General features: G+C 46.1%; 6 protein-coding genes across 6 annotated transcripts; 1 reads left to right on the top strand and 5 right to left on the bottom strand.

Annotated features, from left to right (window-relative positions):
• Positions 1-31: 31 nt before the first annotated feature.
• On the bottom strand, positions 32-1,252 carry F5Y00DRAFT_250506 (uncharacterized protein; the record flags this gene model as incomplete). Its single annotated transcript, XM_048009737.1, has 1 exon — positions 32-1,252. One exon carries the CDS (start codon positions 1,250-1,252, stop codon positions 32-34), a length of 1,221 nt encoding a protein of 406 aa, XP_047869759.1.
• A 460-nt stretch (positions 1,253-1,712) lies between these two features.
• F5Y00DRAFT_269202 (putative monooxygenase) lies at positions 1,713-4,427 on the bottom strand. Its single transcript, XM_048012396.1, has 3 exons — positions 4,107-4,427; positions 3,402-4,044; positions 1,713-3,323 (listed from the first exon to the last, which is right to left on the bottom strand). The coding sequence occupies exons 1-3, from the start codon at positions 4,415-4,417 to the stop codon at positions 1,830-1,832; spliced, it is 2,448 nt and encodes an 815-aa protein (XP_047869760.1). The 5' UTR covers positions 4,418-4,427; the 3' UTR covers positions 1,713-1,829.
• Positions 4,428-6,708: 2,281 nt separating this feature from the next.
• On the top strand, positions 6,709-7,531 carry F5Y00DRAFT_269204 (putative short chain dehydrogenase/reductase; the record flags this gene model as incomplete). Its single annotated transcript, XM_048012397.1, has 2 exons — positions 6,709-6,742; positions 6,792-7,531. The coding sequence occupies 2 exons, from the start codon at positions 6,709-6,711 to the stop codon at positions 7,529-7,531; spliced, it is 774 nt and encodes a 257-aa protein (XP_047869761.1).
• A 4,938-nt stretch (positions 7,532-12,469) lies between these two features.
• Positions 12,470-14,840, bottom strand: F5Y00DRAFT_61228 (amidase signature enzyme). Its single transcript, XM_048013891.1, has 4 exons — positions 14,534-14,840; positions 14,375-14,477; positions 13,535-14,318; positions 12,470-13,413 (listed from the first exon to the last, which is right to left on the bottom strand). The coding sequence occupies exons 1-4, from the start codon at positions 14,656-14,658 to the stop codon at positions 12,632-12,634; spliced, it is 1,794 nt and encodes a 597-aa protein (XP_047869762.1). The 5' UTR covers positions 14,659-14,840; the 3' UTR covers positions 12,470-12,631.
• A 183-nt stretch (positions 14,841-15,023) lies between these two features.
• F5Y00DRAFT_250509 (uncharacterized protein) lies at positions 15,024-15,854 on the bottom strand (the record flags this gene model as incomplete). The annotated part of the gene is made up of 1 exon (XM_048009738.1): positions 15,024-15,854. The coding sequence occupies one exon, from the start codon at positions 15,852-15,854 to the stop codon at positions 15,024-15,026; it is 831 nt and encodes a 276-aa protein (XP_047869763.1).
• A 447-nt stretch (positions 15,855-16,301) lies between these two features.
• F5Y00DRAFT_223786 (uncharacterized protein) lies at positions 16,302-17,403 on the bottom strand. The gene has a single exon (XM_048005912.1). The coding sequence runs from the start codon at positions 17,178-17,180 to the stop codon at positions 16,902-16,904; it is 279 nt and encodes a 92-aa protein (XP_047869764.1). The 5' UTR covers positions 17,181-17,403; the 3' UTR covers positions 16,302-16,901.
• Between the last annotated feature and the right edge of the window lie 60 nt (positions 17,404-17,463).

Consider the following 17,463-nt stretch of genomic DNA (forward strand, 5'->3'; position numbering starts at 1 on the left):
GGACTGAAATCGTAGGCTTCCTATTTTCATGTTATTTCTCCCTTAATAAAGGGCCTCTCTTAAATGGTTCTATGACTCCAAACTCTAAAGCTGGTGGCAACTCGTCTTGATTCCAGTAAGCCGTCCCGTGCCTCAACCAATGTGCGTAGGTCCCCGGCACGTCATCCGAGCCCTCGTGATCCCTCCACAACGATCCTAAGGTATATTTAAAGACCCTTATGATTAAACCGTGCGCTAGCTTGAATCCGAAGCTCCTCTGCAGACAAGCTTCTACAATTTCTCGCGCCTGTTTTTGGTCGGCGCTTTCCACTTCGCCGGGCTTCGGGAGAGGGAGCGACATGAGATTGAATGCCTTCTTCCCATCCCAGCCAGTAATTTCGTTGATCAGCTGAGAACCTACCATATAATCAATGCCGTATATATGATCCGCAACGTATCGTGGCCCGTCCCATCCGTCCTCGTCGTCAACCAAGCCCATGACCATCGACGTCGCCTGGCCCTGGGCGATATAGTCGCTCAACATCTTCTGCACCTCGTCGGACCCAATAATCTTTCCGTCTTCCTCAATCGTAACCGAGCTGCTCATAAGCGGGACACCCTTGAGCAGCGGACTGGCATGCATCCCATCGGTGCTAGTCTTCCCGCCGTCTTCGGCCCACAGAGCAAGGAATAGCCGGTGACACCTCTCAAAAAACGGATTTCCCGGGCGCGACGCAAGGAAATAGTTGGCTAAGCCGCCGTTCAGGTTATACGAGAGTACTTCGAAGGGAGAGTCGGGATTAGCGACAGTTTCATTCCACAGCCTATCCAGGTCGCCGATCTGCATCAGACCGACGTCCGCATACACGCCGCCGTACCGAAGCAGCAGCGGCCACCGCACGAGATCAGATGCGTGCTGCATCGCGTAACGGCCGCCGATAGTGCCCTCGGCGAATGCGCGCGGGAACGCGTGCGGATCCGAGACGTCGAGGAAATTCGCTACGTTAGAAAGCGAGCCCGGCGCGCGATCGAGAACGCGCACCGTCCAGCCGCGCTTCGATAAGCGCCGATGCCAGGCGCGCACGTTGCGCTTTGCGTATGGGTGCATCGTCGCGTAGCCCGCGTGCCAGAAGAACCAGATGTTTTTCTCGCTCGAGACGGGCCTCGGGTGCATGATATCATTGTCAAGTTCATCATCGGATCGTGTGTCTAAGAGCTCTGGCGGGATGGCGTGGACGCCTTGCGGTATGGGATAGTCTGGCAGGTCCTTCATCTCGGTTCCAGTCCGTGATCCGGCGTTAGCAGATGTCGGATTTGAAACTACTGGTAGCATCTAAAGAGTACGTCCTATTTGTTTATTTCTTGAGTCTCTATGTTTTGAATGGGAACGTCGTCGCCGATGCTAGAACATCTATTATAGCCATAAGGCAACGAGCGTCTTCAGCCATATTTATATTCGACGGTATACTGGCCATCGTCGTAATTAATCCTATCTGTAAACGGCTAACCGTTATGATTGAATTGTGAAACGGTAGTGTTTAGAAGCGTCGTGGGTTATGAACCATAACTTATGATTGCCATTGATTCAGGATGACCGTCATACACGTGACCGCGTACGGTGGACTATAGGTACTACATGTACATTTTCCTACCTGACTAAGCAGGCTCTTTCCCTCTGAATATTACGTAATACTTTGATTGTTTAGGGGATACAGGGGCTGCAGGGGAAATTGTCGTAACTCAATCTATTTCTATATTCTAGGCGTAGTTAACATAAGACCGATTCTATCTATACTCGCCTTAATGATGTTTCTATTTCTATTCCGTCTCCCGTATATTTAATTCCGGTCCTACTTTTCACTCTCTCCTATACCCAAGCTAGCCAGCTTTTCCTCTCGCCAATACCATAAACCTGCCCACGTAGCACCTGAACCGACGAGAAACTGGCCAGCTACCACTGCCAGGGCAGCTTTTATTGCTTCCGTAGTCTTAATATAACCGAGCCGGCGTAGATCCCAGATCGAATACAGATTACCGATTAAGAAGGACGTAACTGCGAGCGCCATATCGTACCTGAAAAATGTGGCTACCTCTGAGAAGAGGTCTGGTAAGTTCCACGACGGAGTAAGGGGGTTCGGTAAACCGAAGAAGGTCTTGGCGATTGAGATACCCGGATGCATCCAGATGTACGAGAGGGTGGCGATGTGGGCTGTAGCTTGAACGGCAAAAGCGTACGTATAAACTGATTTGAGGATAGGTACGTCCTTCTTCTCATATAAGTCAAACTGATGCTCCTTTTCGCGTTTTGCGGCAGACTGGTTGCCGTATTTCACTCTTTCAAGACCGACGGAGAAGACTTTAGTTAAGACGTTGAATAAGGGCGGCCCAAACTGCCATAATGCCAGTAGGTTCTGCCAACCCCTAATGCTAGGAACGGGTATGAGGAGGAAGATAGTCGGAATTACGAAGCCAAGCGTGATAGCAGGAACCAAAGACTTGGCTACGCTTACGGGTATAGAGCGGCCGGTTGGGGACTCGTGTGTGAAAAGGCTGCTCAGAATGGCGTGCGTTGGGCCTATGCAACCGATGCCCAGAAGCTGCATACCGACCGAATACGTGGATGATAAAGCGAGAGGGGTTTCTTGATTCCCCGCGCGGTACCCTTCGATGCAGTAGATGAGGAGCGGAGATATGAGTTGGGAAAGAAAGTTCACCAGATGTAACCTGGTGGAAGGGTCTTCGTCTAGCATCGGTATTGATAGGATCGACACGTACATGTTCAGCACCTTTGACACGTTATTCTCGCCAAACCATCGTATGACAACAGGGACCCTATCCATCCACTCTTCGATTGCAGGAACCGTAAGTCTCCAAGCCTTGGTGGTGACTAATAAGGCAAGACTCATAGCCCCAACTAAGACGCCTCGAACGAAATACGAACCCTTGCTTAAAGGAACCGCTGGAAGCTCATCGCGGTAGGGAACCGCTCGGGCTCGCTTGGGAACAGGGAGCGCTTTCACTACTGAAGCACCAGTAAAGACTTCCGCTACTTGACTTAACCGGCCTTCCAAACCAGCTAAAGGGATTAGGCACTTGAAGATCAGCGAAGAATATACGACATTCTCGTAAGCGTTGAGGTCCTGGTTCCAGTGGCCTAGATCGACAATCATCTGTGCTCGCTTCTGCCTGGCATTTTGCGTCTCCCAGAAGATCTGCTCAGCTTCCTGACTCGAAAGACCGTTTAAAGATCCGCCTCGGTCGTCTCTCTTGCGCAACAACGCGTTGATGAGTTCCGCACAGGACTCGATAGCACCGTTAGCGCCCTGGCCTCCGATTGGATTAGGCTGATAGCGCGATTAGCTTTATAGGGTGAAATAGTAAAGGTGGGTATATGGAGCGATGATTATAGTGAGTCGACATACCTTGTGAACAGAGTCTCCCAATGTTACGATTCTATCGAAGAACCACTTCTTACAAACGAATTCGTGTAGCGGTGTTAGAGTTGACGAGAGGCGCTTGCTATAAACTTGACCGAATGTAACTTTCTCGGTAATGGGTAGGTTGAAATTGCGCTTGACGAACTCCGCCTCGTCTTCTTTGGTAAAGTTGGGTATATCTTTGCCGTACTTCGTCTCCGGTAGCTTGTCGAAGAGGAACCAGTATACACGGTCATCAGGTCCAGAAACAACGAGCTGAGACTGATGCCGGCCTAGCACGACATGCTGCTCGCCTGTGATCCAGCCCGGTACGTGCTGTGCGATTCCGAAGCTACACCTATAATAGCAAGGAATTTCATCCTGCTCCTTCAGATCGAATGAGCCCGGCCGAATCTTATTGCCAAGGGCAATCATGGTCGATCGGACAGCGCTGTGGACACCATCCGCACCAACAAGAAGAGTGCCGTCATATACGGAGCCGTCCTCGCAAGTAACTCTAACGACCCCGTCCGTTAGACTAGCGGTGGTGAACTTCTTTTTTAGCAGCACTCGGTCCTTGTGCTCGAGATTGTCATATAAAATCTGCAAGAGCCTCTGTCTATCGAAGAAGAGTAGTCCATAGCTGTGTCTGCGATGACTGTCAGAGTTGACCTGCTGGCATCATACGCCTCAAAATCTCGGGATACCTACCGCCATTCAAAATGCCCCTTCATACTATAGAGGATGGTGAGGGCCTTGCCGTTCTTATGTCGTATGTACGTCCTTTCGGTGAAGTCCTTGCCTTGGAATATCTCGAGGATCTGCTCATAGCATCCTAACTGGTCGAGGATTCGTAGACCATTGGGAAATAGACCGATGCTGGCACCCACCTGGGGTGCGATCTCCGAGTGAGATTCCAAGAGGATATAATTTAAGCCGAATCTCTCCAACATATTCGCAAGAGTGAGGCCGGCAATGCCGCCGCCCACGATTATAACTTTGAATTCTCCTCCGGGCTTCATGGTTACAGTCAACGTTTAGAGAGTATCATGTATTAGATTGTGTATTAGGAGGTAGGTTGTGTATTAGATTGTAGCGATTAGAATTTATAGGTAATCTGATCATTACTGGAACCTACATAAGACCTGATCACTCAATGGGGATTATGAGGGTTCTGTGGACTAGGGCGACGAAGCTCTCGGGTTAAAAAGGTTCCCGAGTCCGGCGGGGCTGTAAATCAAGAGGTATCATAAAAGCATTATGAGTCTCGTTAACAACATTGGAAGTCGGTTCTCGAATATAAACATCGGGATGGCGTTTCAAGGCTGACGAGAAACTTAACATTAACGGGCCAAGCATTTTTAATTTGATTTTATATCCGAATCGTATCGGGGAATTGAAAGATGTAGCGTGTTCATAGTTGGCCGTGGCATAATTAGAACGATATACGATCCAACCAACGAATTCAGCCCTGCCGAATTTAGTACCCCTTTAGGAATCGCACGACAAATTCAACCAATTAGACTTAGATATATACGATACCACATCAAGATCCGATTGATAAGGTCCGCCGTACCATCTTTCGTACCTCGGCTGATATCCCGGAAAGCCCGGGAGCCGACCATGCCAGCACCCGGGGCCCGGACTAACTGATGTTTGACTCTCCTCTTGTTGATTTTGGTTGTGGCGAAATTGTGTTAGATTTACTTTTATATAGCCCCAGAGCGCAAGCCACATACTTGGCGTACTGCGTGGCAGTATCGTAAAGCCTCCGAACTTGAAACATTGCCGAGTGTAATTTAGCAATTCAGTTCTTATCATCTTGGTTTGCTTAGAATGGGCTTTTTCTTTTTTGGTGGGGGGGGAGGGGGGGATAGTTCTTCACCTACGACACCATAGTCGTTTATTAAAGGCTATTAGAAGTTGAAGCTGGTTTACCTAATTTACACGAGAACTACTTCCTTAGGTCGAGAGTTATAACCGTGTCGAACTGGTACCGTATCCCATTCAACATTATTTGCCAAGGATAGTTACTGCGCGGATGACTTTATCTACCTACTAATAGACCTAGTTCGTTACCTGCTATCTATGAAAAATAAATATATACTAATTAACTGATGCTAGTTAGTTAATTTTGCTTGCAACTAGGTTTTAGAGGGATAAAAGGTTAACGTTGGGTTACTTGGATGACTAGTGGGTGGTATTAATGCGCCCCGAGATGGCGTTTAATCGCTTATACTTTTCATCATTACTTAAATTACAATGAAATGATCAATTAAAGAAATTCAATTCGTGTTAAAGCTACCTAGGATGATAAATGAGAAAATCGGTGGTATCTCCAAAGTTACGAAAAGTCATAAGGCCGTACTATGCATTAACCAAGCCACTTTAATACGCCATGAACCACATTACGTTTTCTAAGGCGTACTACGTACCTAGTTAAGACACAAATAGATATTCCATTTGCTATCTATAAATGCTCATATCTGACATTGGTTCGTTGAATTGAATATCGTGCATGGTTATCCTCCCGGACTCGGACAATGAAAGAATGTCCGAGTATCTTATCTCCGCCGGAGAATATAGCGTGGCGTGTATGAAGATCCCATGACGTTGACTTTGGTTCCCAGTTTCTTTGGTATTAGGTTCGAAGGTAAGGATTGTATGGTGACTTCAAGCTACAATGTACCACGGACTTAAGGTGCTATCTCAGCATCATAGTAAATGGGACCCCAAAACCAAATTGGGATTTAACACTATACGACGTCACGACTGGCTTTTAGTATAGAATATAAAGCGGCGGTGCAGCCGCGGTCTCCGCGGCACCCATTGGTATTAAATGGTAAAATGGCATTGGCCTTTTGTAAGGGGTAGGTAAATACCACACACCTTACCCCTTAGTGAGCAACTGGATTACGAAAGCATCAATTCACCCTCAGTAGTCACTAGTGTACTTATAGACTTGTAGACAAAAACAATAGAATATTCAGATTATTCTATTTAAGCACTGCTATCACGTACAAAGCCGTCTCGATTGCGCATGTTCTCAAAGAGACGTTATCAAATGCCTCTAAATGGGAAGCTCAGGGGTAACATGACTCGTAAGTACACAGGCATGAAACTCAAAGATGCACGTCGAGGAACCAGTTCGCAGTTAACGGACTTTATACACTCGTTTAACTAATCTCCATCTCAAAATGAGCAGATATATTTGCTACTGATGAACATGTCCCCAGGTCTGTTCACTTCATCATATCAGTTACAAACATAGATCCAACTATTTCAACTTTACATAAAGCAGCACTAACTCATAATGGCTTCCAATAAGACCATTATCCTCGTCACTGGTAGGTTACTCGATATAAAATTATAAATAAGAGATTGACTTTGGTTTAGGGGCTAGTAGCGGAATTGGTTACGAAACGGTTGCTGCTCTATCAAATACGTCGGCCGATTTTCACATCCTACTCGGCAGCCGCTCTATAGAAAAGGGTCAAAGAGCTTTAGATGAGTTACAGTCGGCTCGCGGGAGTTCTTTAAAAGGTCCAATATCCACGATTCAGATCGACGTTACGGACCAAAAGTCTATCGACGCGGCTAGACAGCAAATTGAAACTCAGTTTGGAAAGCTGGATGTGTTGATAAACAACGCCGGTATCCTAATCTATCAGCCCATCGACCAACTAACTGCTCTCCGCGAGACCTTCGAGACCAATCTCTTTGGCCAGGTGATGGTGACAGAAACACTAGAGCCACTTTTAAAGAAATCGGCGAATCCCTACATAATCTACGTATCCTCAGAGCAGGGCTCAGTGACGTCTCGACTGGATCCGGAATACCAACACCGAAATATCCGCGGGGACACTTACCGCATGTCCAAAGCGGCGCTCAATATGTTGGCGGCTTGCCACCGCTTCAACTTCGCCGAGTGGGGTTGCAAGGTCCTCGCGTTCAACCCTGGCTGGTGCGTCACTAACTTGACTGGAGAGAAGGGTCGCGAGATGCGTCTCAAAGGGGGTGCCAGAGACCCCAAGGAACCGGCCGCAGCTCTGGCGGATATCGTCCTAGGAAAGAGGGATGCTGACATCGAGAAGAATGGGATGGTGGATCTTGATGGAGGTGTTTTACCTTGGTAAACGGTCCATAACCCTATTTGAGTGGACTAGAATCGGCAGTCGGTACTCAAAGATACAGTATATGAGCTGTATTATGTATATTGATTTGCTCTACTAACTGTATGAGTGAGCAAGGAGGTCCTTCTTATATATACATTCCATGCCAAGATACCATGTAGTTACTGTACCTGAAAGTAATCCTTTGGCCACTAATTTCGAAAGTCAGGAGGCTATTTAATCTTGATATAGAGTAGCGAAGCTGTGGTTAGATGGTGGCTCGTAGGCCGGCTTTGGATGTCTCTATTCCGGGTTACGATTATGAAGGGTTTCGTATTATGATTGCCTACCTGGGACACTCTTCCCTTTCCTAGACTGTAGATTGGAGGTGAATGAGAAATATGATATAGTTTTCATTGGTGCCGTATGTAACATATATCATCATTGTAGCTTCTGTTAGATTACGTAGAATCTTATTTTATCCGATGCGTATCTCTTTGGATCACTGTGAGGGCATGATTCATGTAATCAGGCTGAGGGTATCTACCTAACGTAAGCAAGGCTTAATGTGAAAGTGCCTGATCCGAAAACGAATCAGAAGTCCAACCCCGAAGTGAAATTAATAGAAACTGGTATAATATACCAGGCAGATTAATTCCTAAGTACATGGTGATGTACTTACATAGAGTAGGCAGTTGTTTGCGAGCGGAGACGGGATCTTGTGACACATGGTAGCAGGTAGTTATTCTACAACGGCCAATAGGCAAGTAACCTGTGGATGTGAAGTAACACAGTGCAAGCGAAATTGTCTTAATCGATATCTTATTTTCGGGGATTGTATGTAGGAAGGCTTAAGAATCACAACGATGTCTCATATGCGTGGATCTCTCGTTCGGCCAAGCTCGGGTTAAGTAGAGAGGCTGAAACCTTGAAAGATTATTCGCCGATATTGAGCTTGGGGAGAGTCAAATTCTACTACTATTCGACGCCTTTTACCTATGTACCTAGTAGATTGGCGTAGACTCCGGCCGTGTAACTCTCCCTATCTAATGCCTTCGAGATTCCGTCCAGGAGTGATGGAAAGACTACCTTATCCATCATTATCTTTCGCTAATTTCCATAGGTAACTCTTCTTTGTTTGGCTATCTGGCTGGGCAGGTGGTACTTAGTAAAATATAATGCTGCCAGATATTCCTATAGTAGATGGAATTCGAATCCAACATATTAGCACATCTTAGCAACCTACGTTTCTATCTACCATGTATTCTAAAAGAAATCAACCGCGAATAAATACATTTATTTACAGCTTAATAAAATAGAAGGGTGATTATAAATAACAGCAGAGTGGGTATCGTTCCCTATCTTAAATCCAGATATCGCTCAGTACCTAGCATTTGCCTCTATTCCATATTCCCAAAGATGCGCCGCTGCAACTACTTAAGTAGCCTACTACCGATAGACGTAAACGTTGTCATCACCATCTATTCCGTATTATCTTTCCTGTACAGGAGGTTTTTCTTTTCATGGACTCCCGTAGTATCTCAATAAATATCAAAGGACTACGTAGGAATCGCGATGGTGGCCCTTGGCAAGCCGTATAAAACCATGGTTTCCCATCAAGGAACGTCTCCTATCTTAACTCACACCCGCCGGCCGAATTTGTAGACGCCAGAGGAAAGTCCGTCACGACCGTCGCCGCCGTCCCACTTATGACCCCCGGCCCCAAGTCAGCCGGTCTTTGTCCTTTTGCATAATGGAAGCTTGCCCCATATTCTCCGTTGACATGAATATCTTCATCGGGTATCATAGTCGCTACGGGGGCCACCTCGGTTGGCTTCTTCTGAAACCTCTTCGGGATGAATGTCTTATATATTGCTTCTCGAAACGTTCGTGTAGTCCCGAAGACAACGAAGACCTAGTATTTTCGGAGTTAGGATGTAACTACGTAGCTAGAGAAGCTGACTGAAACCAAGAGTTTAACCCGGAGGTGAAAAACGAGCAGATATTATTGACGACTGGGAAGTTAAATGTAGCTTTGGGGTTGACCTACGAGTAGACTTGTTGATACACCCGGCATAAAGAGTAGGAAATCATTTTTGGCCCTCTCTTTTGACAAATTCGCGGATTCGCCTAACTTCTCTATCGTATGGCTTGATAAATGTGACACCTCTAGGAGAATTGTGATCAACTGAAAGACCCCTAAGACTGCGAACGCTATAGAGAAGCGTACTACTAGCCAGCGATCGTATATGCCCTGACGACCATCTCCCCGATCTAGAACGTTGATAATTTCTCTGCCTGCCTCTTGTGACCGCCTTGAAAATAAATAATGGGCATTCCATGAAACAAGTCGACGTCGAGTGTAGATATATTTGATAAGGATTGCTATTAACAAGATACTGCCAATAGTTAGGCTAATCATTACTAATACCGTGTTATTTTAGCTAATAGTCGTTTACTGGCAACTGGCAAATACATACTATTGAAGTTGGCAAGTATTAAGAATCCTATATGAGAACTCTGGACACTATTCAACCGTAGGAGGCACATTAGAATTCCGGGCAGGATGAATGCCACGACTTTTGCCAGCTGACTCGTTCTATGTTTGATACGTCTGAAGGTTGTCAAATTTGCAAATTTGAAGACGGTCCTCGTAAGTGAAATGGCCCAGAAAAGCGTGAGCATTGCTTCCGCATTATATGTATAGTATTCTTGCCTTGCAATTAGCGATACCTTAGCTCTCGTTCTTGAAGTTTAAAGGTACTCACGTATGTAGAAAAGAACAAGGTCCAGGCCAACGGATTGACCCGCGATAGCAATTTCAGGGCTGCCGAGATGCGCGACGGCATATTTGTACTGTTCAACTTTGACATCCCTCCACCAGATGAGTGTGTGAAACTGCTGAATGATGCTAGAAACAGTTCCTAAGAGCGTAAGGTATGAAAGTAGTGCGACATCTACACGTAATAATAGTCAATTGTCCTTCGTCCTGAAGCCAACTTTAGATCACGCTCAACGTACAACTGTCCCTCTCGTGATGTGTCCATACCAGCCATATCATGATAGAACTAGATGCCAAACACAGGAGAGAAAACAAAAGAACCCCGATAGCAGTACCAACTACCTCATGGAGTAGTTGGACTACCATGTCGAGCTGGTAGATCGTAGTTGAGGCATCGGAGTCGTCGAAATAAACTCAATGCTTGAGGCGACGAAATAAACCGCTAGACAGCTGCGGAAGAAAAGAAAAACAAGCTTTGCCACCCAAGACCTTCCAGTCTGTCATTGATTAGGTAAATCAATGTGACGACTCAGTACCGCCGCCGGTTCCAGACGCCAAGATGCCGGCACAGGTATCACCGTTACAACCCTTATCGGGTATGTTACCGATATGATCCATGTTAAGTTGTTCGCCCCCTAGATCCGCGTGGGGGCACCACAACTAGGTACCCCGGTTTTTAAAGCCCATGGAGTGAAACAGGTCAGTACGAATTGGAGGTTTTGAGAGAGAAGTGTTCGCATGGCCAATGATACGAGCGAAGCTCTATGTCGGCAGCATTAGGATCATCTACCGAGAACACGAAGACGATGAAACCTAACCCCACGCCGTGAACTGTGACTAGAGTTTTAGGACCTGATCTTGAAGGAGGACGATAATAGCTTTAACTATTCCTCTATAGGCACCTATCTATAAGTAAGATGATAGAATGAAAACTATCTCTACGTTAAGACAATAATAACAATCATAATAGGGCAATGGCTTACTACAGCTGGAGCTTCTGCTTAGAATATCGTTACATTTGTCTTATTATAGTGAAAGCCAATCATATACTAGGGTAAGTGACCGGGTTTTCCTAACCAGTTGCAGTGATCACTGAAAGGGTTAGCCCCATCGTGCAAGATCTAGTTAAAAGGTAGACACTATCAAAAAAGGTATGAAGCAAGTAGCATATGTATTAATTTAGTTACCTAACATATAGGTTTTAACGTGCCGCATGATGTCCCCTCCACGTAAAATAACCATACCCATAACTAGTAGCGAAAGAAGTATCTAACTTATCGTACTATGTACACCTATTTTAGGCTCTCAAGACATACCTTTCAAAACTCGTAAGCATTTTCATATGGTAGTATCTGTTACGCAGTGTAATATCGGGAGACTTGGTAGTTCTTGTTAGTGGATCTCTTCTCAATGGGACACTGTCAACTTACCTAGTATAGTCTGAATGACACAATGGTAAGAGAGTAAGTGCCTCAAATTCCCGTAGCACTTAGTTGAGATAAACAACTATAATATACAGAGTTGATTCATGTCATGTACCTATACGTTAACAATCTTCATTGAACTGACAATATTAACGTAACAGTTCCCTATTGTAATTAAACTAAACCATACCTATGCACCTAGATATAAAAGCCCACAGCACTTTAATGATCATAACTAAAGTTTAACCTGAACTCAGATCATACCTCGTCAAAAATTTTGATATATGTGCTATCTGCGCGGTGGATACTATCGTGTTTACTCTGGGGTACAGAGGCGAAAGACAATTTTCTTAACACCTTCCTTTTCCGGATGCCGATATCGAAGGATGACGACGTCCGCAAGCCTAATCCACTACACGGTCCGTCACATTCGGTAGCCGCCTTCCATGAGCGTAACGGCTAATATATAGCTCTAAGGATATTACGTATTTCCCTTTAACGCTAAGGCATGTATAATAGATAATGGCCGGGCCGATAGTAAGATGTACAGTTCGGTATGCACGACACGCGGCCGAGTTCCATAAAAAAAGGGGGTCGAGGAATTGGTTTGGACTGTGAATTGGCGGTTTAGCACATATACGGATTAGAGAATTCGTGTGGGATATGCAGGTACCATGTATCCCCATACGTGGCCTACGGTCACGTGCCAGCCAAACATTCAGGGACATCTTGAGTGTAAAAAAATAAAAAATAATAATGCTCTTATAATCGTGCGCGAATAATTCTATAATATAGGAATTAACCCTTTAAGAACACATTTGCGTGAAATTCCTAAGAGTTTTAACCATGAAAATTTAGAGACACTGCCGACACCATAATTCGTCCCATGTGGCTTACAGTAAGTCTTAGGTAGGGACGTTATTCTGCGGTCTTGGTAATTTTGACGACGTCCGCCCACTCTAGTGGTCTGTAGCGGCCACCTTCGTAAGCGTCATTCACATACGTCTCAGCCTCTTTTGCCCAAGCCAGAAGCTGCTCTTCCGCGCCCCATTCTCCCATCGCCATGAGGCCGACCGGTAGTTTACCTTCACCTTGCTCGGGGTCGACGTAACCAACGGGCGCACTGACCGCGGGGCAGCCCGTTGAATTCGCCAGCCAGATATACATCATGTTGCGTATTGTTACATTGCCGTCACTAAATCCGTACGCCTGATCGCCAGGGTGGATTATCCACCCAGCTTCAGGTACTGTTGGCGTGACTACCAACATACCCGGATGCTTCTTCCACAAAAACGCGAGATGCTCCATGAGCAATCCTCTCAATTGGCCATATTTGATCATATCAGTTCCCGCCGTGCACGAGCCGACGGTCATTAGAAGTTGGTTACAGTTATTGAGACTTGCGAACGGATGCGTTGGATCCACAGCGTGCGAAATGTGGTGGTCAATGCCCTCGGTGAGCGCCCATGCGCTGTGGGCATACTGGGCCTCTTGTAAATAAGGGATACTAATATCAACAACCTCGTAGCCCAGTTTATCAGTAAAATATTTAATTGCCTTATTGGTGGCGTCAAGGACGTCAGGAGAAGCTTGGTCGAACCAGTCACGGTAAATGCCAATTGTTTTCTTTGCAGAAGGGCTCGGCGGAATTGACAAGGCGAAAGAGCCCTGTATTGGATCTTCAGGGTTAGGCGCTGTCACTAATACATTGGCAGTTAGTATACGTGTTTCGTTAAGCTTTGAGATATTGATTCCAAATATGATGAATACTTGCTACGGGGGACAGCCTATGCTAACAGGTAATGGGCGGAATATACTCACTAATACGGTACGCGATAGCTAAGTCATTTGCTGTCGCTGCTAAGGGGCCTATGACACAGATAGAGGACTTCATCGTGTAAGCACGGTGTAAAGTAGGTTTTAATCCGTACGCGCCGTTGAATGAGGCCGGAATGCGGACACTCCCTCCGGCATCAGTGCCAATAGAGATAGGGACCAACCCGGAAGAGATGGCCGACCCTCCGCCGGATGATGAGCCGCCTGGGTAGTACGATGGGTTGTTCCAATTTATCGGCGTCCCCCATCGTGGATTGCACCCACTAACATCTAAGCCGAGCTCATGCATCACCTGCTTGCCAATGACGATAGCACCGGCAGCTTCTAGTTGCGCGACTGGCCAGATTGTTCTAGTCGCAGGTTTGAAGAAGGGATCGGATGGATCGAAGGGCCGTCCCCTATGGGATATATATCCTTCGACATCTGTGTCATCTTTGACTCCTATCGGTACGCCATCGAGCACACTTAGAGGTTGGCCGGCAGCATAACGTTCCGTCGACTTCTTAGCTGCTGCGAGCACAAGATCTTCTCTTGTAACAGACCAGGCCGATTCATACTTGGCCGGGGGATCCTGACCTCTGGTTATGAGGGGCAGTATGGCTTTTGCTACTTGCAGTGGGGTCAGTTTCCCGGATTTGAAGAGTTCGTGATAATCAGCAGCAGAATAAAAACGGCCGGCTAGATCATCCGGCTGTCGTTCATAAAGATCAGGCGTGATTTCGGCCTTACTCTGAACGACGCCATCGGCTATAAGGGGTGTGACAATGGGCTGCCCAGCTTATCAATTACTTGACATCTAAATTAGAATACATGGTAGTTGCATACTTGAAGACGCCAGTCGTACTCATTTAGACCTGGTATATCTTTGACACAGCCTAACTTAGCATTTCCCCATGCAGCCTTAGCTACAGACGGAAAATATGTGACGCTACTTTTGCATGAGCGGTTGATCGTGAATGGGATAGGGCAGATAGCACTGCTTACAGCTTGGCCGCGATAACCAAAGACCAGCCTCTAAGGGGAGGGTTCTTATCCTGCGTTGGTACGTATGTTGTTTTAGGGCCTTCTTTAGCAAGTGGGTACCCCGAGAATCGCTGGGTCGATGCCATCGTGATAATAAACAAACCAACTAGACACGTTGTGTTACCACCCTAGGTAGTTTCAAGGAAAGGTGGTTTGAGGTGAACAGATGGCACCTCGGTACCGGTAAATTGTCGCTAAATGTTCTACCTAAAGTCTTCGGTTCGCTTAATTAGAAAGCCACACCTGAAGCCACAACGACCCCCTGTCGACTACTACCTAGGTACATCCCCGAGGGCCATACCAATTAGAACATGCTTGGGAAAAAAATTTAAACTTATTCTATCCTGGGTGTTAGGTATAGTTGGAACTGAGATATGAAACCCTACTTTGAGGGGTGTATTGCTAGTGGAAAACGAGCCTAAATAAGTCATCCATATAGACATTACATTATTTACCTCCATCCTAGGATTAATAACGCCGGGCGGAACTCCGGTAGGCGCCTCCATTGTTGGAGGATCCAAGGATGATCAGGGGCGATAGGAGTAGTTGTTGGAAATGGTGCTATATCTTCTTCTTCCTCGGTGTATCCAGCTTGCAACAGACGTTCGTGGTACCGACAGATTTCTTCTAGTATGATCCTGTCTAGGCTCGACCTAAGGATAAGTTCAACGTCTTGACGTCGAGGAAAGACCGGTGACATTTCTTGAAAACGTGCCCATGTCTTATATCCATCTATTTTTCTCAGATCTTCATCACTGAATAAGTCAAGAACTGTCCCCTTGCCCTTATCTTGTTCCGTCATATCCGGTCGAAACTTGGGCCAGTACGCTGTCTCAATCTGCTCGACAATGAGATATATCATCTTGACGCTATGAAATCGTCGACCTTCGATGAGATCTTTGATAACAACTTTGATCTCGCCTTCAAAGTCTCCAGCGTTAATTGCCAGCCTTTCTGCCGCAGAAAAGAAAGGCTCTGGGTTCGATAACGGGTAAGGATAGCCGCTGTGAAGCTCAAGTATATCACGAGACCCGATAAACCAAGTGGTCGTATGAATATCTTCTGCAGTTGGGAAACCACGCACAACTGAGTGGTTCACGGCAACTTCTCGTGACTCTTGGCAAACATGGGCAACTACAGGCGGTAGAAGACGCCAGTTCTCCCAAGGCACGTTCTTGGCAAAGAGTTGAATACGGCCTCTGGGCAGAGCATGAACCCAAATCAGGCGTCTGATCTCTGTAGGTAGTCGAGGAAATTGTGGGAAGGATTGGTAGTTTGACATTTGCTGTACTCGTCTTGGGGTCTTTCTGATTCAGTTTAGGGGCTAGGTAGTTGGTAGGCTAATGGCTGGGCGCTTCGAACAAGCTTTTTTCGACCCAAATTGAATATCCGTGCTACTCTTGTCAAGAAATTCGGTATGGTTATTATAGATCCGAGGCTCAACCATGACTGCCAGGACGCACGGCTTCTTAGATTAGTATTTTATAGTTTCCGACATGCGGAAAGCAAGAGTTAATACCAGAGTTAAGGGAGGTAGTATGTACCAAACGGACGGGGGGGTTGAGCACCTGGAAATCCATTAGGGGCCTCAGATCTCGATATATGAACATATATAAATACAACATGCGAGAGTTGGGGCAGCATTGGACTGTCGTGATTGTACGACGATGGTTTTCATTGCGTAAGGCTGTCTGGCCAAACTGGGGACGGATTGAAATTTGTGGATCCAGTGAAGGGCATTGGAGTTGACGTGATTAGTTGGGCTGATCGCATCATTACCTTATTACTGGTGGTTCTCCAATGTTTGATGCCGCAATTCCACACAACTTGATGATATCTTCATCTAGCTTGGCATCATGATAGCCTGTGGATGTTCTACAATGATTCCTCCGAGAACCAGTGTTTTCTGGTGATCAATTTACCTAGCAGTATCTCGCCATCTTTAATAATGATCCCCTTCGCCTAAACGATATTGATTCGCGTCATTCAACATGTACTTAATTCTATTGAGCAGAGTTCATCTCTGAGTTGTTGCTATCATGGTCACTTTGTTTCCCCCCCTAGAACCAGCTCGATAGACATAAAATGCGCATAAGGAAAGAGATCCCGCCAACCTGAAGCTGATGGTACGGAATTCGTGAGGTTCGCAGGTATCATAATACGTCCCTCGGGAAGCGATAGGTATTTTACCCATGTTTGTTGGCGTATGAGTACTCCTACGATATTGGTTCATACATGACGACAAAGGGTATCAAATGACCGATGGTGAAATGGGCGGCCTATACAATTCCCATACGAGGGGACGTCCCCTTTCGATGCTTACTCGTTTTTATGACCGACCTTCCTCGGCCTTCTTGACTTTCCCCTCGGCCCATTTCAATGCTTGGTCGGTACCAAAATATAACACCGTCCAGAAGAAACCTGCTCTAAGCAAAGCCTTCTTCACAACTTGAGGCGGCGTGTTCATGAATCTCCTCTCAACGACTAAATGCCATGATGATTCTAAGATGAAGCCTGCAGAACATATGCGACCAAGTTGATCCTTGCCGGTGGTATTGTGGATACGTTCGGCTAGTTGAAGTGAATATGGTTTGGATGATGAAGCCATTTTCTGTCCTTTTTTTTTCCCCTTATCGACCCGCTAGATGTGGTTTGTAATCTGCGTAGCGCTACTGGAGGAGAAATTTTGGTTGGGTAAAGTTTCTGAGTAGTGCACGGTCCAGAAGCACGTTTGCGACAAGTGATTAATGCTAATAGAAGTGGGGGGAATCTGCAAGTTACGTACACTAGACCGTACGCTATTAACGCCGCCGCACTTTTTAGCCCCTTATGTAGATGAAGAAAGTACTTAGTACCCAGCCTTATCTGAATCATTCAAGGCATTATAAACC

The sequence above is a fragment of the Daldinia vernicosa genome (genome assembly GCF_022497035.1).
Source record: "Daldinia vernicosa strain CBS 139.73 unplaced genomic scaffold F5Y00scaffold_2, whole genome shotgun sequence".
NCBI lineage: Eukaryota > Fungi > Ascomycota > Sordariomycetes > Xylariales > Hypoxylaceae > Daldinia > Daldinia vernicosa.